Source organism: Hypomesus transpacificus, chromosome 13 (assembly GCF_021917145.1).
Source record: "Hypomesus transpacificus isolate Combined female chromosome 13, fHypTra1, whole genome shotgun sequence".
Lineage (NCBI taxonomy): Eukaryota > Metazoa > Chordata > Actinopteri > Osmeriformes > Osmeridae > Hypomesus > Hypomesus transpacificus.
Window position 1 is genome coordinate 11909770 of NC_061072.1, and position 24536 is coordinate 11934305.

General features: G+C 45.8%; 2 protein-coding genes across 5 annotated transcripts; one reads left to right on the forward strand and one right to left on the reverse strand.

Moving 5' to 3' along the window:
* Window positions 1-1867: 1867 nt before the first annotated feature.
* fam13c (family with sequence similarity 13 member C) lies at window positions 1868-7860 on the forward strand. Its single transcript, XM_047032961.1, has 10 exons — window positions 1868-2381; window positions 4543-4753; window positions 5143-5281; window positions 5796-5877; window positions 6009-6199; window positions 6492-6575; window positions 6680-6772; window positions 6901-7091; window positions 7215-7316; window positions 7734-7860. Exons 1-10 carry the CDS (start codon window positions 2171-2173, stop codon window positions 7858-7860), a joined length of 1431 nt encoding a protein of 476 aa, XP_046888917.1. The 5' UTR covers window positions 1868-2170.
* Window positions 7861-10228: 2368 nt separating this feature from the next.
* Window positions 10229-23589, reverse strand: phyhiplb (phytanoyl-CoA 2-hydroxylase interacting protein-like b). 4 transcript variants are annotated; one of them, XM_047032958.1, is made up of 5 exons: window positions 23396-23589; window positions 13183-13379; window positions 12251-12425; window positions 11957-12074; window positions 10229-11030 (listed from the first exon to the last, which is right to left on the reverse strand). In XM_047032958.1, exons 1-5 carry the CDS (start codon window positions 23496-23498, stop codon window positions 10493-10495), a joined length of 1131 nt encoding a protein of 376 aa, XP_046888914.1. In that variant the 5' UTR covers window positions 23499-23589; the 3' UTR covers window positions 10229-10492. The 4 variants fall into 4 exon arrangements, with proteins under 4 accessions (XP_046888914.1, XP_046888912.1, XP_046888915.1 ...); XM_047032956.1 differs by having other exon boundaries at window positions 10229-11048; XM_047032959.1 differs by lacking the exon at window positions 23396-23589 and adding an exon at window positions 17927-18057 and having other exon boundaries at window positions 10229-11048.
* Window positions 23590-24536: the final 947 nt, after the last annotated feature.

The window sequence follows — 24536 nt, forward strand, 5'->3', positions numbered from 1 at the left end:
TTGATCCCTTTAAAAATAGAACAGGCTAGAAGTATGGAACAAATCCTTGAGGGGGAAAATTATTAAAATAATTTCAAGAATGAAAGCTGCACGCAGCATTGAGCAGGAGTCCAAGCATCTAGTTTACTTTTTCATCAGTGGTTCCCTAACTTTTAAAGATCTGGTCACCCATAGAGTAAAAACATTTCTTCTGAGAAAATCCCACAATAAATGATTTCCAAATGAACGGCCTTCCAGTAAACTGAAAATGTATTCATTGATATTTGTTCCATCACAATTATTTTTCAAAATGAGTAGGATCTCCATCCTATTTTAAATTTGTTAATAGTAATCTTTTGCCTTCTAAATCTGTGTGTCTATTCTTCAGCTCCCCCCCCCCTGCCTTCTTCCCTCTATTGTTGAACCACTCATCCACAAGCTTACTGATCTTGTGAAGTTATTGACCTGTAGACTTCTACTGAATCTTGACTGAGTGTGTGTGTGTGTTTGTGCATGCCAGAGAGACAGAAGTGGGTCAGTCAAGTATCCAGTAGTTGTTAAGAGCTATAATGTGATCACTGTAAAGCTTAGAGCCTATTCATTATGCTGCAGTGTATCTCAGGGAATGAGACTTCAACCATTTAGAGGGAAAGTTTAAAATTGAGAAGGCTCAACCCAACCCATTGGGTATTGTGTAAAAAGTCAACGGGAGTTTAGAAACTCACATTACAATTACAGCTCTACTGGCAACCTACTGTAACCACATCTCTGTTGTGTAGTTAACAAAATGTTCTTGCTTATCAAATCATATAAAATAACGTGAGCCTGTGTGTGCATGTGTACTTTATACTGGATATTGCTGCAGCCTGCAATGACCTGTGCAGATCAACACAATCCCACTACCACCGGAGGGATGGAAGGGGAGGAGAGGGGGTATGGAAGAGGAAGTGATATAGACTGGAGGGAGAGAGGGAGGGTGGGAGGGAGGGAGATGACTCACCCAGTAAAGGAAACCTTCTCATCACCCCTCCCTCCATCCTTAACTCTCTGCACATTTGGTAATACCCTCAATCACACACAAGAACACGTGGATGCACACACTGAACATGCCAATGAGCATTCAAGTATGCTCTCATTTCTCCGCCATATAAATAGAGGCAGAATGGACTAGTGAGCAAAGTAGAGAAGAATACCACCAGCTTGTAGTTGCTGGTTAGTGGAGTACATCAAAGCACTTCTAAAAGATGACAGAGAAAAGGTCAGGATGCAGGACAGGACACTACGTGAGTGAGTCACGACTGTGTGGCGCCACTACTCAGGGAGGTCATACAGAAACACGACCCCCCCTCTTCCCTCTCCACCTGCCAGCAGCTCATTTTATGAATGGACTTGATGGGCGGGGCCCCACTGCATCGTGACGTGATGTGGGTGAAAAGAACACACCCACTCCGATGCGGGAAAAGCCTCCCCAACCATAAACCAGAAGCCCCTTAAGAGAATCACCCTTCTGATCATGTACCCCTCCCTGTTTCCCACGCAACCATCACCCCTCCCTCCCCTCCACCTCCCTCCCCCTCCCTGGTTCTCTCCCACTCTCCCTCTCCACCTCCCCAGCTCCCTCCTCACACCCACCTGTCCACCTATCAGAGGAGCCAGACGGAGGATGTGAAAAGTGTGACGCCAGCAACCACCCCCTCTCTCCCTCTCCCTCCTCCGCTGCCTCTCCTCCCCCTCCCCCTTTTCTCCTCCGCCACAACCAGTCGTATGAATTATTCATGCCCAAGAGCGAGGGAATAAGGGAGGGAGGGAGAGAGGGGGAGAGATAAAGGAGCTTGTGCAGCATCAGCAGCATCAGAAACGAGCGCACAGCAGTGACGATGAACGATAGAGAAATGGAGGGAGCGACCGAGAGCATCGTCTGAAAGCCAGAGGCACAGTGAATCAGGACAGTCTTCCTCTACCCATGTCTGCGCTGGTCGCTGTCGAACAGAACCTGGATAATCGCTGGAGAAACAGACCAATTTGGAGCCCTCTCAGCTGGTTGAGTTGCTGTGGCTGACAGATCCTTGGCTCAGTGATTTGGACAAATATTTGGAGGTGGTTGGGTGGCTGGTGCTGGCAACTTGCTGAAGCAGCAGAGACCAAGACAGAGGCTACCTGAGGTGGACCCGTGCCCAGGGCTGAAGGCAGCATGTTCTGCTTCTGTCTGCAGAGCTCCCTGCTCAAGCTGCAGGCTCTGGAGGGGGACAGCTGCTCCTCATTAGGACCCTCACCAGACAACAGTCCCCCAGCTCTAACACCATCTCAGACCCAGACCCACACCCTTAGCCCAGCCCTGGATGGTAAGCAAGACAGCCAGGCCCTCTGCCACAGCTACCCAGGACGGGAGAATGGCCCCCCAGGTAAGAAACAAAGCAGCTGCCTCCCACCTACCACCTTTTTCATATCTGCCTCCAGATTCAACTATCAACCCCGTCTCTTATTCATCATTCTTACTTTGCATAGATGTCTCCCAACTGGCTTTTTTCTGTTTCTTTTCAGTTTTTCATCTCTTTTTCATCTCTTTTTCATCTCTTTTTCATCTCTTTTCTCTCTTTTCCTCTTTCTCTTTCTCTCACTTTCTGTCTCTCTTTTTCTCTGTCTCTCTCCGTTCTGTCTTTTCCCTCGGCAGCTAATGTCCATGTCACGATTCATGTTTTCGTAATGCCACATGGAGGTATTATATATTCTAACCTCACCTGCCTGGAGAGTGCACGTTACACTTTGCACGTAACACCAACCAACATTTCCCTGCCGTTTTGGCACATCCACATTTCCCTGCCGCGTGTGCAGTGGACATTTATGACAGCATTACATCTTTTTTTTTTATGTGATAAGGTTATAGAAAAAGGGTGCTTTTATATTTGTATTCAACCAATTCTGGATAGTTTACCAGGTCACCCCTGTGTATACAGTGCCAGTATTTTATAGCTGTTTTATGTCAAGAATTGTGTGTGCATGACGTGTGTATATGCACACATTTGTGTGTGTGTGTGTGTGTGTGTGTGCGCATGGCAAGCTGCCGGGTGCCACTTCAAGCTGGCTGCTATTTTTATAACACCAAATGATGGAGCCAGATCGTCACTGCCAATCAAACACAAAGCACGCACCACACCACAGCAACTATATATCTATCCATCTATCCATCCATCTGTCTTTCTATCCATCTATCTTTCTATCTATCTATCTATCTATCTATCTATCTATCTATCTATCTGTCTGTGTCTATCTATCTGTCTGTCCGTCCGTCTGTACGTCTGTCTTCTCTGCTGTGTGAAGGTGAATGACAAAAAAATGACTAAAAGAAAGGAATGAAGGGACCCCTTGTAGTTTACTCTCTTTCTGTCTCACTCTCTTTCTGTCTCACTCTCTTTCTGTCTCACTCTCTTCTCCATATTCCTCTCTGGAATCACAGGACACTGGTCACATTTTCTGCTTCCATCATTGCCCCACATCACCCAAACCTGTGTGTGTGTGTGTGTGTGTCTGTGAGTTATCCTCATGGATGGTTATCCTCAGGAACATCTGTTGATGAACTGGATGAGTCAGAGAGAGTAGGCTGCTGCTGGTCCTCTTCTATTCAAGACAGAGAGAAAGAGAAGAGGAGAGAGAGAGAGAAGAGAAAGAGAAAAGGGAAGAGGAGAGAGAGACAGAGAGAAAGAGAAGAGAGAGAGAGAGAAGAGAAAGAGAAGAGAGAGACAGACAGAGAGAGACAGAGAGAAATAGAAGAAGAGAGAGAGAGACAGAGAGAAAGAGAAGAGGAGAGAGAGACAGAGAGAGACAGAGAAAAGGGAAGAGGAGAAAGAGACAGAGAGAGACAAAGAGAAAGAGAAGAGGAGAGAAAGACAGAGAGATGGTGAGTGAGACAGAAAGATGTTGCCGTAAAATAAATCTGCCGTTTCTCATTCAGTGCTGATACGGTGTGAGAAGATGGTTCTATAACCTCACATGACTGAACCTACACAGGTTGAATGATGCAGACATGATGCAGACATGATGCTGAATTATTGTAAAGTCTGTGCAGTTGACATGCAACAACTGACCTGTGGGGTATTCCATAAAGCAGGTTATGCGACATAACCAGGTAAGTTACTGTAACTCCCCAGCTGACACCCAGCATTGTGGCAACATTGCCAGTAGGTTGCTGCAACATTGTGAATCAGCTGGTGTGTTACAGTAACTTACCCGGTTATGTTGCATAACCTGCTTTATGGAACAACCCGTTCAAAGCTGAACAGCAAATATGATTGTTACAATGCTGTGGCAAGGGATGAGAGGCAGCGAGAGGATTGTCATGGTCCTTGTCCCTAACTGTATGTGCTTTATCTCCACCTCGTCTCCCCCTCCACCATCGTCATGCGAAGCATATGGCATGGCAACGGTTGTCAAGAGTGTCATATATACTGTGGATATAACTCTTTTGTACCCTAGATACAAAAGCCTGTGCATTCTGTAGTGTGTGTGTCCATCCTTGTACTGTATGTTAACCAGTGTTTCTCCCTCCCCTTTTACCTGTCCCAGCAGACCTTATGTCCTTCCTGTGCTCCCCTCAGTCAGAGGGGGAGTCACCCCGCAGCAACCCCCCCCAGCAGAGTCCAGGACCCAGCCGCCTGCTGCACCATATCACCGACGGAAACAGCCCACTGCCCTCCCCACGCTGCCACAGTCTCAGCCAGCGCTTCAACTCTGACCCCGACACTGCCCCTTCACCCCCCAGCTCCCAGCAATTCATACTGTAAGGGGAAAAACATGTGTGTGTGTGTCTATGGGCGTGTTTACATGTGTCTGGTGCTTGCTTCATATGTGTGTCTATGGGCTGTGTGAGTATATTCCTGTGTGAATCTTCCCAGGGCTGTGTACTGATCTCTGCTTCCTCTCTGCTGAGTCTGAAAAGTCACTTCCAGACCTGAACTCGTTGCCTGTTACAGCAGCATTTCTCTCAGACAGTTTCCAGACCCACATAGCTAGTGCGTCATCAGCTTGTTTTGTAGCGAGCTCCTTTCTTGGCCTGTAGTAGCCATCTGCACCTTGTGCGTCAATACTTTCAACAATATTTCTAAAAGGCCTCTCTTTTCTTTGTATACACACATGAATATAAACTGTACATGTGTGTGTGTTCTCCAGCGCCCGCGGGCTTGACAGAGCCGACCTGCCTGAGGAGAGTAAGGACTCCAGTGTGCCTCTACTCACCAAGCACATCCAGACCCTCAAGAAGAGGATACGCAAGTTTGAGGAGCGATTTGAACTAGAAATGAACTATAAGGTACTGCTCCACACAAATACGTCATATCGTTTACTGTAGTTATAGTTTGCTAACCGATCTACTGTGTTAGTGACATTTTAGCCTCAAATGTATCCTACGCTATTGAACTATGGTTTGCTGAAATGCTCCCTCATGGGGAACTACACTTCTTCTGTGACCTATGGGGTGCACTCCAGTTAGCAGACTATGCAAAGGATACAGCCTTTCTGTAGTACAGTGTTTCATATTTAACTGCACAGGTTGTGACAAAGGGTAAATGTGACAGTTACTGTTTCTGGGAAGTGCCTTGTCTTCCTGTTGGGGACTCTCCTCACAGCCACTCCTGTTTCAGACAGGTTCTAACCAGCTTAATCCGGTTATCAGGAAACTTAATGAGAGTAGTCTGTGATGGGAGGGCTAGCGCTAGAAACTACACACACCACTGCTCGGGATAAACGTAGACCTCAGAACGTTCATCTACCCCCTCTAGTGGTTGGAGATTATGTTCAATCTGGTCTTCTTGTATCACCCTCAGCCTTCACACAATGACAAAAGTGCCAACCCTGAGATGTTTAAACTCATGACTGATCTGGCCAAGTCTCGCAAGCAACTCAAAGGTAGGACGTTCTCAATCCATTCTACATTTTGTGACCGCTTATTTATTTAGACATGCGTAAGATACGGTCGTCAAAACATAACAGTCTAAACCTTTTTCTTCCCCTTTTTCCTCCTATTTCTTCCTGTCCAGAACTGAAACTGAAGCAGTCTGTGTTTGAGGGGAGGGAGTGCACGAGCGATGGACAGACAGGAATCTGCAGGTACGGAAGTGTCCAGCAGGGGGCGCCAGATCACAAGCCTTCCCTGGAGGAGACGGTGGAGGCTCTGCTGAGGAGGCTGAGGGAGAAGCGCCACGACCTGGGCCTGCCAGACAACATGAGGGTAGGGAGCTAGCTAGCTACTGCAGCTACACCATCTGTAGGTACAGCCTGCTCTCAGCACGGTTCACACTAGGGGAGTGAGGAGTGATTGGAGGGTTAGGTCTGGTGTGAGTGTGTGTGTGTTTATGAGAGAGAAAGAGGAAGAGTGAGAGAGAAAAATAGAAAGTGAGTGTGTGTGCCAACTGTCCTGCCCTGGCCCACCCTGTCCTCCTTTAGCCTAGAATACAAAAAAAAAGTTTTTAAGAAGATCTTTACTAACACATGTAGATTGACAGATGTTTCTCTGTGTGTAGGAGATGACCCAAAGACAGATGGCCCTGGAAAAGATGACTCTGCAGAAGTGTTTGCTGTACTTCGAGAGCCTCCATGGCCGGCCGGTGAGGCTGACTCTACAGTAGAGCTACACAATGTTTTATATGACTGACTAATGCTGCTTCACTACTGTCTTTATTCTACCTAACCAGTGTGTGTGTGTTGACAGGGCACTAAGCAGGAGAAGATCCTGGTGAAGCCTTTGTATGACAGGTACCAGATGATCAAACACCTGCTGTGTACCAGTCCCATCACTACCATTGTAAGTCTGCTCTCTCCCTCCCCCCCTCCCCTTTCTCTCTTTCACTTACACACACACGGGCACACACACACATGCAGACGCACACAATAGACCAATGGGCTTCTATTCTTACCTACTGTCCTGACCAGGAAGAAGAGGAGGATTCTGATGAAGAGAATGTCCAGCACTGCCCCACACCCCCTTGCCAACGTTTGCAGCCACTGACCACTGAGGAGGAAAGCGACCGGGAGAGTGACACGGCCTTCGTATCCCCGCTGGACGAGGTCAAAGCAGTCCGCCTTCCGGCCATCACCATGGCCAACCTCCATGAGGCCTCCAGGTAAGATGACCTAATACCTCTACATGCATAAAACATACACACACACACTCCTAACCAGGGTTTGGGAAATACTTTGAATTAGCTGACATTGCCTGCTGTTGTGCCTGATCTTGTGTGCACCAGGTCCGAGCTAGTGGTCTGCCTCAGAGAGACTCGCGTGGAGAAGAAAAGGCGACGTAAAGCCTTGAGGGAGTTTGAGGAGGAGTTCTTCAGACAGACAGGAAGGTGAGAGGAAAGGAGAGCAAAATCACACTTGTCCGGTGGGTTTAAGGTGTTTTAATGAACTGTTACATCATGTTTGGCTTCTCAACATGAAGAGGAGAAAATAAAAAGACAATAAATACAAACCGGAAGGAGTCAGCAGAGTCAGCCCAATGGTACAGGAGCTTCTATCTAGCACACACAAAATGGCTGCTAACAGCTACACAGCGCAACACAAAAATGACACACCCGGAAGAAAACACATATACACGTAACACTCAATACACATCTGGTATCACATCAATGAAAATAAAATACATGTCACCCTTATTTGTGATATCCACCGATGTACAAAACTATTTAAGGCAACACAAGGGTACAAATCCATTTGGACCACCTCACATTGCTTCATAGTTGGCTGTTTGTTTCTGTTGACTGCAGGACTGCCCAGAAGGAGGACCGCACACCCATGGCAGAGGAGTACCATGAGTACAAGAACCTCAAGGCTAAGCTCCGCCTCCTGGAAGTCCTTCTCAGCAAACAGGAAACCACAACAAAAACTGTCTGAGTGAGAGTGGGACCACTCCCCAATGTCTACACAAGCTTACTACCTAGTGTGCATGGCCCATATGACTTTACTGGGGAAGTAGTAAGCAATTGTGCATATTGGGAAGGCTTCTGCCCAACGCTCTACCTTTCTCTCTACCGTGTGTTCTTATATAGCTCCCCTCATGGTGAGTAGTGTCATCCATAAATCTATGACAGTACAGTAATCTGTCCAACTGTCTGTTATCCTTGTTTGAGATTTGATAAGGTCAGATATGTTAGAAAGAAGAAGGGAAGGAATTCTGCCTTGTTTGTTTGTTGTTTTTTTCATATTGATCGACTTGTGGACCAAAACGTGTTAGTTTTTTTTATCAGATTTGTTTGTGCCATATATTGACATTGTAATGCACTTTAAAATTGACTGCTGGAGTTGTTCAGGAGTTTCAAATAGATGGTTAAAAGAAGGGGCATGTTCCATTCCAGAATGTTGTCTTTTCCTATGTGTCCTTGTACAATCCCCTGAAACTGAAATGGAACACACCCTTGTTGTCTGTGACAAGATGCTATGCACTATGTTGTGCTATGTTGTGTTCTAGCCGAAAGACACTTTATATATTCAGGAATCACCAGGAGTTTCCACGCTGTATTATTACTGGCATTTCTGTAAAAAGAGAGATGAAATTTAAATCCACCTTTCTGTGTAATTTATGGCACTTTTATTGAAATGGGGATTGATTTCATCTGCCAAGCCAAGTCCCATATGCAAATATGTTTCGAATTTAGCCAAATTTGTTGTCTAATTCTAAAAATACAAAATATGTATTAAACTGACAATATGAATGAATGTGAATGGTCAGAGAGAGAGTGCTAAGGGGTTACAGGGTATAGATTCCCTACATGGACTGCACAGATTCGATTGCATATCATCAACCTTTCAGAACTGCTTGTTTAACTTACAAAATTATGCAACAAACACAATAATAATCTTCTTCACACAGAAACCAACAGATACAAAAAAATCACAATGGAGAAACATTATGCATTAAAAGGAAAGAAAAAGGTGTTTGAATGAAATGTTATATATTTAGTGTTTAACTTTCAACAAAAAATGGGACAACAACAAAAAATATAACCTACCCAGTTCATTTTCTCGCTTTTTATGAAGTTTGCAGTTCTTGAAAATAACTCGTTACTGATGTATGGTCCAATTTATATGTGTGACAATGTCTTAGATGTTCCTACTGTAAATATGAATGGCTACAATTCATTACTGGGGTTGAGATGAGTCAAGCACTCATTTCAAAAAGGCTTCAGGGATTCTCTCCCTATTTGTGCAAGTCCACCCCTTTCCCATGATCAGATCTCTACTGCCATTCACTGTCTGAAACAATCTGGTTGTCTGTTGTTCTCTTTTTGAGTCTGCATGCTAATGTCAGCTGTTATATGGTTACTGTATGCTACAATCAGTTGTGGTTACATGTAAGATACTATGTTTGTACTATGAGACAGTCACACCCTCACAGACACATCTGGCTGATGAATGCACGTTCTGTTCTCATCTTTGCACTTCCTTGTTTTGCTTGAGATGATCACATTATTGTTTATGGATGTTCACTATTTCCTTGCAGTGATCAAAGTCCTTGTATTGTGTACCTCTACGGTTCACCCCTCCATTTTCTATACAACAGTAAAAATAAATATTTTTCTAATCTAAGTTTTGTATCACATTTATTCTGCTCAACACAGTATGATGTTTTTTTTTGTTGTTTTGTTAATACGAGAATAAATAACATTGAATGCTTTAGACAACAAGGTGAGTGTGCTGACATCAAAGAGTTTGATATCAGAAACATGCTGCAACTGGAACCAAATCATGCTCTTTTCAAATTGCCTGGTCATCATGTTAGACCATGAGTTAACATGAATGAGATTCATGATACCTTGCTCAAATTGTTTCCATCTATGTCCATAGCAGCTTGGAATCAGTCATTTTGTTACCTTTGGCAAATCATTAACATTGCATCTTTAGTGGGGCCAAACGTCAGTTAGAAGCATCACAGCCAGTTAGGTGGTGAAAGAAGCAATGTGTTACTGGTAGATTGGCTAGGGACCACGCACGTACCCATAATGCATTCTGTTTGCATTCATCCCTCCACAGCCTCACCCTAACAACCCATCCTCTGCCAGCTGTTCCCACCCCTCCTTCAGAATTCAAAAACAGCAGCAGGAAACAAGTCTCCTGATGTATTTATGGAGGGAACAGAGAACTGTACAAAGTAAAGGCTGTTTGGTCTGAAGCTGTGAATACATGCCATCACAGAGGAGGGAGTTAGACGGAGGCCGCATGGAACAATTCAACAGTCCAACAGTCTGTGTGTGTTTGGCTTAAGATAAGGAGGGGGAAGAGAGGGAGGGAGGGAAAGGATTTAGGCAGGGGTGGCATAAAAGGGGGAGGTGGGGTGCAGTTAAGGGATAGCTTTAGCCTTTAGCCAGTCAGTTAATTAACCAGTAGGACTTTTAATCAGTCAGTGATTAGCCAGTAAGCTAGCTAGTCATTAGCCTGCCAAACTGTTAGCTAGATGGCAGTTTAGCCGGTTAGCTAGCTAGCTGGTTAGCCAGCTAGTTAGCCAGCTAGCCATCAGCCAGCAAGCCATTTAGCGGCCCACACTGATATTACAGGTCTTGCAGCTGGGGTCCTTCTTAGCATTGACCGTAGATGAACTCCTCAGCTGATGCCCACTGATCTCCGCCACTGTGCCCAGTGCCAGATCCACAGGCTCTGTGTAGATCACCTCCAAGATCACGTCCTGCGCGTGTCGGAACACCAAGTGGCCGTCCTCCCCCTCCACGCACGTCAGGAAGCGGTTGTCTGCGATATCCAGCAGAGGGAGCCGCTGCTTGCAGAACTCATCCCCAGGGGAGCCTTGTGGGGCCAGAACCAGGATCACATAGTGGTAGGCCGTGTACATGCAGTAGAAGTCCCCAAAGTAGAGGTTGGTGTTGGGGTTGAACAGGGCCTCGGCCTGCACCTGGAAGCGCATGCGGCCGTAGGGGGAGTCCTGGGGGGGCTTGCCAGTGTTGAACTCAGTGTTGCAGCTGAAGAAGATGCCCTCCAGCTTGCCGCTGATGGGGGAGCCATGGCTGCCACTGTTGTCCTTCACAGCAGGCAACATGCGGTTGTTCTGAGCATCCCTGAGGGGAGAAGAGGGGCTGTTCACACCAGGAGCACATTAATGAGGTCACAGCATGCACATCATTTATGGTTTGTTGTCAAAGGGATTGTTTTCATGGGTGTAGCGACAGTGTAGAAGAGGTGGTTCAAGGACCACTGTACTCGCTGGTGTAGTGAGTGACCTGAGACCAGAAGAATGAGCACGGATAAACCTATGTGACAGAAAGGCCATTCACTGTCAGGTGGCAGCTTATCACATGCATCGTCTAACAAAGAAAGTTAGGTCATATGAGTAGCTAAAAACATTCAATAGAATGAAAAATGTATGAAGACGGTGCAGTCACTGAGACCAACTTTCCATTTCTCTACAGACTAAATATGCTCAATGTACAGAGGGGGATCTAATGGACTTCCATTCATTCAACAGGGAATTATATAAATACACTGTACAATGTATTCTGAGGCATTTAAAGAGATTTCAAGAGTGTGTTATGTTACTACATGGCTCTTAAAGAGCTCTATCCAGTTGGTCAAAAACACATGATGCCAGGCGTGTGTGTGTGTGCAGGGCTACAATACACAATCTGGGATTACATTATCAATAATAAACCTACCACATTGCAGCTCTGGATGATTTTATGAATCATTAAACGCATACTATCCATGTTGGTATTCTGAGCACATTGAGAACTTCCCATAAGCTAGCTTGTGGTTATAAGATCTGAGCCACCAAGCAGAAAAGCATTATATAAATAGCATTAGCTTGTCCCTCATTATTAATGCATGAGTGTAACTGTGATCCTTTAAAGGTACAATGGCTATTTTAAGATGTTGCTTTACAAAGGATAGAAAAGACAAAAAGAGTATGTGTCTGAGTGGGTGAGATGAGAGTGTGATTTAATGACTGAGTGAGTGCAAGAGAGAGTGAGTGAGTGAAAGAGTATACCTAGCTTGGTCGAAGTATTCCTTCTGCTGGTTGCGGTAGAACACTGAGAAGTTGAGCATCCTGCCGGCAATGACCTCTGCCTTCTGCAGGAGCTGGGTCAGATGGACAGTGGAGTAGTCTGGTGGAGAGACAGACCAGACAACAGCCAATCAAATACCTACCATGTGTTCAGATTCAACTCTAGTTGGCTCTCTTTCTCTGGCTTGACTTCTCTCTACCTCTACCTCTCTCCTCCAAATCCTTCCCTCCTCCCCTCCTCCCACGTCTCTCCCCCTTCCTCCTCCCCCCACTCACCTCCGGTGCAGAACTCTATGATCTCGCTCCATTCTGAGACAGCGTAGTCTCCGTCACTTTGTTTGGATGCTGTTTGCACGGCAACGGTGTACTCTGTACGCGGGCTCAGGAACCAATGGCCTCGCACGGTCATGGGCAGGGGCACCGCCTTGGCAACCAGTTTGGTGGGCACATCCTGAATAGAATAGAAGCAGGACAAAATGACAGTCTAACAGGTTTTTGAGGTATTTATTACCCTGATGTTGACCTTGTTTTTGTGGTCATGACCTATGACACAGTGGTATCATGATGCAAGGCTCTTGACCTATTGTATACTGTAGCTGGAGGCCTAAAACCTCAGCATATCCATTTGTGTTTATGTGTGTGAATGAGAGAGAGAGAGAGAGAGAGAGAGAGAGAGAGAGAGAGAGAGAGAGAGAGAGAGAGAGAGAGAGAGAGAGAGAGAGAGAGAGAGAGAGTAAATAGATTCCCTTCATCCCTCATTATCTCCCCAAGGTTATAGATGTATTTCATGGCAGAGTGTAGCAGAGTCAAAGAGAGCAAGTCACCTAGGTAAAGTCTGAGTTAGCGTATGATGCCACGCTGCACAGCTGGCCACATACAGTCATTTATTACAGGACAGCCTCACAGGCTGCTGGCGATAACTCTGTAGAGGAAGGTCAAACACTGTCGCAGCAAAACAAGTCTGTCTCTAACCTCCATCAGACTTAGAGATGAAAAAATAACCCTCCACTGGCTACGTAGAGGTATTAATTCCCAAATATTTCGTAAAATCTGTTTATCCATTCATTTATTCATCAGTTATTCCATTTATTCATGTAGTCATCCATGTATGACACATTCATTTCATTCATTCATGAGTCGTTATAATTACAACCACACAATAAGGTCTGTTGTCCTGGGTCATTCGCCCTTTTCTTCCAGTAGCCCACCTTGTGTTTGAACTTGTTGGAGTTCTTGTTCTCCTTCTTGTTGAGGTCGATAAAGTAGTGTGTGATGCGTTCCTTCACACGGGGCTCCATGTCCCAGCAGATCTTGAAGGAGTCGCAGGTGATGTTGCTGATCTTGATGTGCTGAGGGACGGGAAGCTCCTCCATCTCAGCTATCCCACTGTCCTGAGACTTGTTTCCTGTGGGGTTAAGAAGAGACAGAGAGAGACAGAGAGAGACAGAAAGAGAGAGAGAGACAGATGGAGAGAGAGAGAGATGGGGAGAGAGAGAGAGAGAGAGAGAAAGAGAGAGAGAGAGAGAGAGAGAGAGAGAGAGAGAGAGAGAGAGAGAGAGAGAGAGAGAGAGAGAGAGAGAGAGAGAGAGAGAGAGAAAGAGATGGAGACAGAGACAGAGACAGAGACAGAGACAGAGACAGAGACAGAGACAGAGACAGAGACAGAGACAGAGACAAAGAAGGGGGAAGCATGCGATCAATAAACTGTACTACTGTACTGTCGGTTACTATGGCAACACCTCTCCTCAATGTGATGTAGTGATACATCCATGTACCACACTCTTCAGTAAATCTACCTACAATGGTCCCCCTCTCCAATCGTTTACCCCTTAACGCTGGTTGTCCTTCATACAGCCGTCTTACAGACACACATGCACTTACACACACACACGCCCACACCGGCAACAATTACAGCAATATCAACATCTAAATTCCTAGTTCAACTCAGATCAGAGGAAATGTCAGTAATAGGACACAGAGGGAGGGAAAGGGGCAATTATTTTCTAGAACCAGGTCAACAACACCATGACCCACTCACCACTTGCTAAGCACCATGGGATGTGGTGACAGGGCTGTGGGGAGGGCTGTAGACCATCGGGGAGGGAAGTGGACGTTTAGGAGATGAACAGAAATGCTGAATATTGTCCTCTCTACTTTTTTTGAGTTAGAGTGTGTTTGTGTGTATCGGTGAATCCCCTTCTGGTTTAATTAGGAGGGGAAAAGACTGTTGGGGGAAACTGTTGGGTTGGGTTTTTCACACATAGATTACAGTAGAACGAGTCATTCTAGATTAGACAATCCTTGCTCTGGAGGATGCCCATTGAAGACGCATTGAAGGTTGGATTATAAAATCGCTTTTCGGTGTCAGATTAAACTTCAATCTAGGCCTGCATGTAGAAGCTAGCTCATGATGCATGAAGCACAGCCTAATCTCTACAACTCACACTCACTCCAGTTTAATGTTTACTGAAGAGAGGGAGGGGCCCGCAGACAGGGAGCTGGAGAATTGGGACACACCATTAGGCTGCAGGATAAGTGCTTCAGGGCTCCGGAGCTACTCTTCAGAGCGTCTCTGAGGGGAGTAGAGTGGAGCAGGGGCCTGACCCGGCTCTGGGTAGATGAATTATAGTGGCTGCCTGGAAGTCAAATATGATGATGGAGTTTCTCTGCTGGATGTTACTCAGCGAGTGCTAGAGTGAGTGGGAGGTTCTCATGGTTATTACCGACGCTGCCATTCAGAAACATAGTCCACCTCATCCCATGCAGATCATGACATTTGTGAAGCATCACGTGCTGTTCTCCAGCTAAATGTCAGGCTTGTCAATGTGCTTCCTCAGCTGTCCCGTTCTGTTCTATCACAAAGACCTGATGAGTACCCAACACTCGTTTTGACCACCAGGCCTTGACCACCAGGGCCTTGACACCCAGGGCCTTGACCACCAGGCCTTGACACCCAGGGCCTCGACCACCAGGCCTTGACCACCAGGCCTTGACACCCAGGGCCTCGACCACCAGGCCTTGACCACCAGGGCCTTGACCACCAGGCCTTGACCACCAGGGCCTTGACCACCAGGCCTTGACCACCAGGCCTTGACACCCAGGGCCTCGACCACCAGGCCTTGACCACCAGGCCTTGACACCCAGGGCCTCGACCACCAGGCCTTGACCACCAGGCCTTGACACCCAGGGCCTCGACCACCAGGGCCTCGACCACCAGGGCCTTGACCACCAGGCCTTGACCACCAGGCCTTGACACCCAGGGCCTCGACCACCAGGCCTTGACCACCAGGCCTTGACACCCAGGGCCTCGACCACCAGGCCTTGACCACCAGGCCTTGACACCCAGGGCCTTGACCACCAGGGCCTCGACCACCAGGGCCTCGACCACCAGGGCCTTGACCACCAGGCCTCGACCACCAGGGCCTCGACCACCAGGGCTTGACCACCAGGCCTCGACCACCAGGGCTTCATCCCTACTCTCCTATTACACCTGCCTGTTGTATTCAGAGCCACATTCACAGGGGGAGAGATGGGTAATGGTGGCTCTAGGGGGAACTGCTGTGGACCGACACACTGAATGGGATCAACCAGGGGCACATCCCAATAGTCTAGATTGAGAATGTATCCACAGGAGGTCTCTACAGAGAAGGTGTAAGAAACTTTAAAACTTTAAATGGAAACTTAAAATCTAGGTTATTTGCTGAAACTTGCTTGCTGAAAAGCCTTTGTGAACCATTTTATGTTGCCCCTCCATGACAGCCCAGGGTGCTTTAAATGAATATCTGATTATGACAAAACTCATCCATATAAACACTTGCAATATACAGATATTCAACTGTAATGTACTTGCAATTCAAACTGAACTAAAATAATAGGTTCTAAGAGAGTCTGACAGTACAAGAGAATCAGACTGGTAAATTAATAGGAACGGAAGCTGTAAGACATCTTCTAATTGGTATGTACCAGGAATAAGAGAGTGAGGGGTGAGAGGGTGGTTGAACTATTAGGACAGTGTAGTTACAGCATGTAAGCTATTCTGCTGTCTGCCCTAGACACAATTGTGTTTGGCACTGTTTTCTTAATAAAAAAGATGCGGGAACACACACATATAGACACCCACGCACACACACATATAGACACACACACACAAACACAGACACACACATCAATTCCAAGGAAATTGAATATATCACATACCATACCACACTCAGCTTCACCTTCACATACAAAGGGCTTTAGAAAACACACCCAAGAGAATCAACTCCATAGCAATGGAAGGCTACTTAGAGAGGTACTTTCTTTGGTATTTGTAACATTGCTGATGTGTGTAGATCATTCAATAGATTGTGACAGCATGTACAGGACAGTATATGATTGTGTCACTTTAGCTTCACGGTATCCATAGGAAGAGTAATCACATCAAGCTAACAACAGGAAGAAACATTCAAAATATGGTTTGAACAAAATTGCATTACCAAGTTCAGGGAAACATCCTCTTTTTATCTTACTCTGGCCATAATCAATTATATCAATAATGTTTAATCCATTGTTATAATAACCCCCTTAAACACAAAAGAGGATCAAGTCACAAAAAGCTTCTGTAGTTTAATCAGATTACAATCCTGGGATTAAAAACCATAATGGAAAGACTAAAGGCCTTTAGGGTATATGAGTTCTCTGAAATAAATGGACATGCTAGTTCTACGTCATCCCCAGTTCTGGACAGTAAAGCTGGTGTCTGATGATTTTAACAGTGGTTGGAATCACACCACTTAGTTTACAGAGATGGGTGAAGCCCCCTGAATTGACCTACCAGACAAAAATGTTTCAGTTTAGGCTTGTGGAGCACTGTTAATCTAACCCCTGGCATGCAACGATGACTCTGCGCCAAATGAACTCATCATAATTCATTTGATTTTATATAACAAATAATCCTGCAATCCAGAGGTAGAGGCTTTAAACTGTGGCAAATACATTTTGGTAATGTGGTCACACACATACACAAGCAAGGTTATATTCATTTTGTAATAAATATAATAATCATATCATGAGTTTAAAAACCCACAGAGTGCACAGTGAAATCATTACTAATGAATTGCTTGGCTTCTAATTGTGTTTCACAATGAAGGCATCGCCTGGCGTTGGTTACGATGACCCACAGACAGCCAGTGTAACGTCTCTGGTAGGCATGGCATCAGGCAGCAGTTTAACCACCAACACGACCATCAACAGGTCTCTTCTCTCTGACCGAGTTGATACTGTTCATCACTAGCATACTGACCTCTAAAGACTCTCTGGCAACAGAAACACAGTGAAATCACTCTAAACTCTAAAGCCGCCAATATGATCCTGAGATTATATCTGTGTCCCTCTGTGAGAGATGCTGGGGACAAGGTGAGTGAGATGAAAGTCAAACATCACCATGAACAGTCGTGTTTGCAACGTGGGGCATCCAGCAGCAAGCTGATGGTGCTACAGTACAGTTGTTTTACTCACTCTTACAAGAGATGGCCATAACTGGTTGAAAAGGCGATCAGGAACAATAAGAAAGTATTCTATGTTGTTAATTGTGTCTCAAAACAATCTCAATCATGATTCATGCAATCACAATCTCAAAACAACACTAACAAGCTCTGAAGTCTTCCACCAGTTAACTACCTTGATGAAGTCTTCAAGCATGGAGATTAAAGAGGATGTAGACAAGCAGATATCAGCCATACACCAATAACTAAACTACAGTACATTTGGACTGTATGAGATGCTTTGTTAAAAACATGCACAACAAAATCGCTTCTTTGTTTTCCTCTCTTCCTCTCAATAATCTTTGCTTCGAGAAACACAAGACAACCGATGATGCAACAGGATTAAGCCTGTGTCAGATTAACCATGAGAGTACAGGGAAGAGAATGGTTAAGTCTAGTTCACACTAGAAATCTGTCCGTGTCAACCTACCAGCTGAAGAGAAGTTTCTCATCATGGTAGCTGGTGGGCAGGAGGCCAACTCCTCTCGGGCAGATCAGCAGAAACGCTGTCAGAAGCTAGAAGGTCCAGCACTGACCAGACATGTCCTGCGTATGTGAGTGTGTATGAGCGTCTGTTTGCCCCTGCCGCCCTGCAGTTCCCCACATGCTGCCCCAGAGGAACCCTGGGAGTGCACTCAGGCAGCAGCTCATTGGCTTAGCCAGGGATTTAGCGTTTGTTAGTACACGCCCCCAACTGGCAGACGCAGAGCTCAAAGGCAGAGCTCAGATTATGTAATTACTTTCATCTTGGTCATCATCACTAGCATCATCCAGCAGCAGTGACCAGGGCCGGGCAGAAACAGGAGCGAGGTTGGTGGGGGTGGGGCAGGGGAACTGAGGAAGTGGGGAAGAGGGAGGAAAGGATTAGTGGCGGTAAAGTAGTAGAAATAAAGATGTGGTAATGAGGGCCTGCCTGACTGGATGAGATAATATGTTGCTTTCCATCATATGCACCAAAAACAACTTTGAAGAGAGAAACAGAGAGAGAGAGAGAGAGAGAGAGAGAGAGAGAGAAACAAAGAATTAGACAGACATAGAGAAATCCCTGTCTGCAGCCTGGTCTAGCCCCCCCCCCTTCCCTGTCTGTCACATTTCCAGGAGGATGACATCATGTTGTTGCACCCTGCAGTGTGCCTGATTATGCCCTCCTCTCCTGCCCTCCTCTCCTGCCCTCCTCTCCTGCCCTCCTCTCCTGCCTTCCTCTCCTGCCCTGCTCTCCTGCCCTCCTCTCCTGCCCTCCTCTCCTGCCTTCCTCTCCTGCCCTGCTCTCCTGCCCTCCTCTCCTGCCCTCCTCTCCTGCCTTCCTATCCTGCCCTCCTCTCCTGCCCTCCTCTCCTGCCCTCCTCTCCTGCCCTCCTCTCCTGCCCTCCTCTTCTGCCTTCCTCTGGGACTCTAAGCTAGAGGCGCTGGCAGCCTTCTCCACAGTTGATGTCAGCATATTTGTATTATATATTTTGTTACTTCAGAAAATGTTAGAGTGAAGATTCAAAAGAAAAAAAGAATATCTTCCAGATTATATTTCTAACAGAATAAATACCATTGCCTATGAAATATACCATTACGGGAAATGTAATGTAACCAAGATGTTGAGATGTCACAACAAAGCTGCTATAAAAGGGTATACTATATGTGTTTCCGTGGAGGGTCACTGTGACTACTCTGTCCTTTATTAACCTCTGTGTCTGTCGCACAATAGACAGACAGAGCTGTCCAGCCAAGCACAAAGACCATCTTCATCCTCCACACTCCTCCAGCACAGGGGCTCTGATTCCTCCACAAGGCCCCCATTGAGAAAGGCTAAGGGTGAAAGGAAAGAGGGAGAGGCCATGGGGGAGAAGGGGGCGAGGGGGGAAAGGAGAAAGAGAGAAAGGAGAACATGTGAGAGCCAGAGAAAGATAAATATATAGAGGAAACTTTGTCGGGGAAACATTTTGGAATAAACTGCGAATAGAAGATAGGAAGAAATTGTATGCTTTTGTTTTACCTAGTACAAAGAATGAGATGGTACATTTGGTGCAGATACAATTTTTTTCTTTAAATTGAAAGCATATGTCTGTAGACTGGTTAATTCTAATAGCATAATTAAACTGTAAAATAACTGATTGTTGGGCTAAATGACCCATACTTAATGTCTGTGATTTAGGCAGCAGATGGGGCCCCTTTGTTCATCTACACACACACACACAGACACGCACACACACAAACACACACACACACACCCTTCACAAATCACAAATAAAACAACCCTATGTTTTTCAAAAGGCTGGAAACATCTGAATGCAACACATCTATGTTATGGCTTCTGGGCTCGATGTGAATGTCACTACATAGGCTCCTACAGCTCAGTTAAGACCATTAGTTAACCATTACCGCACTACAACAGACCCAGCCCAGCCCAACACAGCGTAGGCCAGCACAGGCATTGCCAGCTCAGACCAGCCCAGACCAGCCCAGACCAGTCCAGCTGTACCCAGTCTCAAGGGAATCAGAATTTAACATTTAATAGCTTCAGAGTCAGAGAGACAAAAATAGACAGTGCAGCACCCGACGTCATGCTCCAGCCTAATGTGACCAAGCACAATCTTCTGCAACCGCAGCCCAGTGGACCTGCTACAGTATGACATAGGACAGTCCTGCTCCATTCACCTAGGATACACTACATATTCCTTGCATCACACTGTCCTGTTGTAATCTTTCGCGAACACTTCATGGGATAAATAGTGCTTGACAACCAGTCTCAAGTTCACCTCCATGTTTGTGACCCAGGTGCGAGATGGACTAACGAAGCACTGCTGTGCCCTCCAGACAGACCCAGGCAAATCTGACACTGCGAGAGGAGAAAGGATGTTCTCTCTGTCTCGGTCTTTGAAACACCCAAATATGGACTTCATGTCTGCTTCAAGGTACCATGCGATGTCACAATAATTTTCAATTAATTAATGGCATTTCTGAGTGTATGAGACATTTACTGGGGCCAAGAGCCAGCTGCAGTTTACTGCAGTGCTTCATAAGCAGTAGGTTGAGCATGTAGGTGCTAGAGGAGGCTAGAGGGAGGAGGGCAGTGGACTGCCTGGAGTCACTGCACAGACACATTGTTGAAGCATTTCCCTGGCTGTTTTTACAAGGCAAAACACTGGTAGAAGGACATGGTACACACAGACACTCTGCTCTCACCAACAGACACTCACGGCCATTTGCATAGCCAGACTAATCAGGGCTTCACGAGGCTTCAACTATGTATAAATGGGCGTCATTTGCATTTGTGGGCAACCATTCTGTTGATAATCTGTCACGAGAGTCACACACACATACACAAATGCACATGCACATGCACACACACACACACAAATTCACAGTAACAAGATAGTAAGGGTGTGGACCCTGCCAGGAACAGTGTTATTGGCAAGACAAGGCGGGAGAAACACATGGTTTGTGTGAAATGGTGCCGCCAATATTAGCTTCTCACATTTGACACACAGCAACACAACCAGGAAGACAGTCTGTCCTATCTGGCATCAGAATCCATTAGACTGAAGTCCCTATAGAACATGAACCTTTTAAAGCAACACTATTATGCACAGTTGTGGTGGTAGCACCTTATGCCACTGACAAACTGTATTTTGCTTTTGCAGTGATAGGAATATTTATTTTTTCTGAAAGTAAGTTAGTTATAATCCTTGGCTTTCTTTCACCAAAACAAAAAAAACGAGTGATGCAAGAACTAGCAATATTAACATGCCATTTATATATGCTGACATAATGCCACTGTTAATTTAATCTCCTTTTAGGAAATGACCATTTCCACTCCAACATTGATAAGTGCTGGTCTACACACACACACACACACACACACACAAACACACACACACATACACACACACAAACTGTGGGAGAACACCAGGTGTGGCTTAAAGCTGTAATGCTGCTTTGCATCCTGGGTATAATACTTGACAGATGACATTTGCATTTGGATGTTGTAACGATTTGGTGAGTCTCCCAGCTGAACCCTCCAGGAGAGAGACAGAGCCAAGCCCCAGGGGAGTGCTTCTGTCCTGGGACAACTTCCATCGCCCTGCCCCCACAGACACAGCATCCATAAAATATCCTGCTGTTTAATGGAGTCTTCAGTCTCAATGATTAACTGTCTTCAAGCAAGATGGAGATCAAGTGCATTGCCATCATTAGGATGAACCTACTACGCATACATCAAGTTTACAGCAGAACAAGCATGAGCCAGCTCTGCTACTAACATGAAAGATGAATCGGTGAATCAACCTTCTCTTTGACAATCACGAAGAGTCAATAACCTGATTTTGTTGTTTGGGTGACATGTTTGTTCATATAATCATTCTCATAGCAGCTCAGCAATGGTGTAATACATGGTTCCTTTTATGTGGGCAGGGTCAGCTACAATAGCAAATGGTGGTTCCTGTCCTGTCTGGTCGGGTCCCACTCCTTTCACATACATTTTGTGCAACGGTTTGGTCAGATCAGTTTTCCCTCTAATGAGGAAGGATTAAAGCAGGGAAAGAAGGGAGGTTGTATCTGTGCTGAATATAAGGAACAACTTCCCTGAGAGAAATCCTTTCCAGCAGATCAAAGAGAGGGCTGGTTACATCAACAGTGACAATGCTAATCTCGCCCACCACTTCTATAGCTCTTTCTTTCCCTCTCCCTCCTCTTACTGTATTACAGCAGTGGTGAAGGAATGCCAGGTTTCCTAACACAAGACAAGGAGAGGGAGGGAGAGAGAGAGAGAGCGGGAAAGAGAGAGAGAGAGAGAGAGAAAGAGAGAGAGAGAGAGAGAGAGAGAGAGAGAGAGAGAGAGAGAGAGAGAGAGAGAGAGAGAGAGAGAGAGAGAGAGAGAGAGAGAGAGAGAGAGAGAGAGAAAGAGAGAAAGAAAGAAAGAAAGAAGGAAAGAAATAGTAAATGTGAGAAAGAAATAGTGAATGTGAGAAAGAAACCAAGAAAGGGGTAGCGGGTGGAAAGCAAGGAACACAAGGGAAGGAATACCAAGCAGGCTCAGCCTCTAGGGCTCCACCTGCCCTTGACAACTTTGGCTCCATGCTCTATGTAAGCCTGCGAGCAAAAGAACCGACACATTACTGACATGACAGATAGGAATCGATGACTATTTTGTCATTGTTTTGCAAACAATGTGGCACAATCCGCCCATAATAGCCTGCCTATCGTCTAGGTACTGTATGCATCATACAGTAGGAAGCGCAACCTCCCAAACATCCTAGTCAGCTACATTCTGTGTAGTAAGCTATTCTATGATGTAATGCCTAATTGGTCGCTTTGTTCCTGCTTTCTGGTGTGTCTTCTTGGCTGGGTGGTGTTGAAAATCTAGTACAGAATATACACATTATCATGTAATGCAATGCTCATATAATGTCATTCGCGTCAGTCCATTTAGGTTCATAGACTGAAGATCAGAGAAAAGCTGCGTAAGGATCTGCCCTACAGAGTGCACCTCCTTACGCTGCGCTGTGGTCCGTGTCCATGGTGCTGAAACACTGCGCGAGAAGCGCACCGGCACGTCCGGTAAGAGCAACACAATGAAATCCACGTGAGAAATGTCCACATTTTCTAAAATAACAATGTCATCAAATGTGAGCCAGAATAGAATTACCGCAATTTCCCAGCAGGGTTCCTTTATAAGATCAAATATCTGAAATGTTTTTTATTGAGATCTTTCTAATTTACCCTCCCTACAAAACGCTGTGGCATGCATTAACCAATGGACACATGTGCTCATAATGGTGAAATCCATGAGCCATCCAAACTGTACAACAATGAACACCTAAGCCCGTCAGGATCTATCAAGCCAATTAAACACGCTAGACTACAACACAACCAATGCGCTGCCTGGGGTCCGGTCAGCATCGCCACCTACCCTCTCGGTCGCATAGCTGAATAGCGTCCAAGCTCAGGTTCTTGATGTCCACGCACGGGCTGGTTGGGCTGCTGATACTGTGTTCCACGCGTGGAACCTCCATTTCCAATTGTGATTCAGTTAATTTTCTCTCCAACTGTGAATTTTACCTCCGCCGTGTCGCAGGATTGATCTTCACCTTCAATACAGTCAGGCCGTCCACTCACACTCATTTGCTGTGCTGTGCTTCCCCTCCCCTCCTCTCGTTCTCCGGTTGCCTCCTCTGGCTGCCCGAGTGAGCGTCAGCACATCGTCATGGCCATACGACTGTTGAGCAAATGTTCTACGAGACGCGGCACTTTAACGGCAGAAAACTGAGAAATGTGGGTCTCAGGTAAACATGTAAATCATGGCACCACCATGAATCTTTCATACATTTATTATTTATTAATTAGAATCCACAGGCTGCTGCCAGCCAGCCACAAGTGTTAATGAAGCCGGGAACAAAACGGGAATAAGGGATTTTGAGCATGTGAAAAGTAAATGAAAGAGTTCTTCTGTAACCAGATAACCCTGCTACTGTCCGTGTCTCCTTGGAACAATTGAATCCTACTTCATTGCTTTTTTCATAATCAAATGAATCTTACAAATTGCCTTGATTACTTGACCCAATCAAGTTCAGTTTAATTAAATGTGTCTGTTGGCCACTGGGGCCTCCACAAGGGCCCTTAGGTGATCTACATGAGTGGTCTTCCTGTAGCAGATGCAAGCAGCCTCAGGTGTGGGTTATTGAGGATCAGAGAAGATTGTAGGAGAATGGGAGATGAGGGTGAAGGAGAAAAGAGGAAAGGAGAGGAGGAGAGGATATATGAAAATGGATGGTGGGCAGATCAAGCAGAGGAGAGAAAAAGAGGAAGAGAAGCGAGGAGGGATGGGAAGACAGAGGAGGAGAAGGGAAATGGAGAGGAAAGGATGGGAGGAGAGTTGCATAAGTTACTGACTATTTCCAGAGAGAGAGAGAGAGAGAGACAGAGAGAGAGAGAGAGAGAGAGAGATGGAGCCATCTGAAGGCGAGCGTTGATCACACATTCTCATTGGCACATCAGATTATGTACTTAAAAGGAGCTAGTTACGCAAGACGTCAGAGAACAGAGGGAGAGAG

Bases quoted from the DNA above. Each gene is read 5' to 3' on its own strand.
- phyhiplb (XM_047032956.1), bottom strand. From the start codon at position 23,498: ATGGAGGTTCCACGCGTGGAACACAGTATCAGCAGCCCAACCAGCCCG. The intron at 13,380-23,395 runs GTAGGTGGCGAT...TTAACCCCACAG, and splicing joins TCAGCTATGCGACCGAGAGG to GAAACAAGTCTCAGGACAGT. The intron at 12,426-13,182 runs GTGGGCTACTGG...TATTCTATTCAG, and splicing joins CCAACAAGTTCAAACACAAG to GATGTGCCCACCAAACTGGT.
- fam13c (XM_047032961.1), top strand. From the start codon at position 2,171: ATGTTCTGCTTCTGTCTGCAGAGCTCCCTGCTCAAGCTGCAGGCTCTG. The intron at 2,382-4,542 runs GTAAGAAACAAA...CTGTCCCAGCAG, and splicing joins ACGGGAGAATGGCCCCCCAG to ACCTTATGTCCTTCCTGTGC. The intron at 5,878-6,008 runs GTAGGACGTTCT...CTTCCTGTCCAG, and splicing joins GTCTCGCAAGCAACTCAAAG to AACTGAAACTGAAGCAGTCT.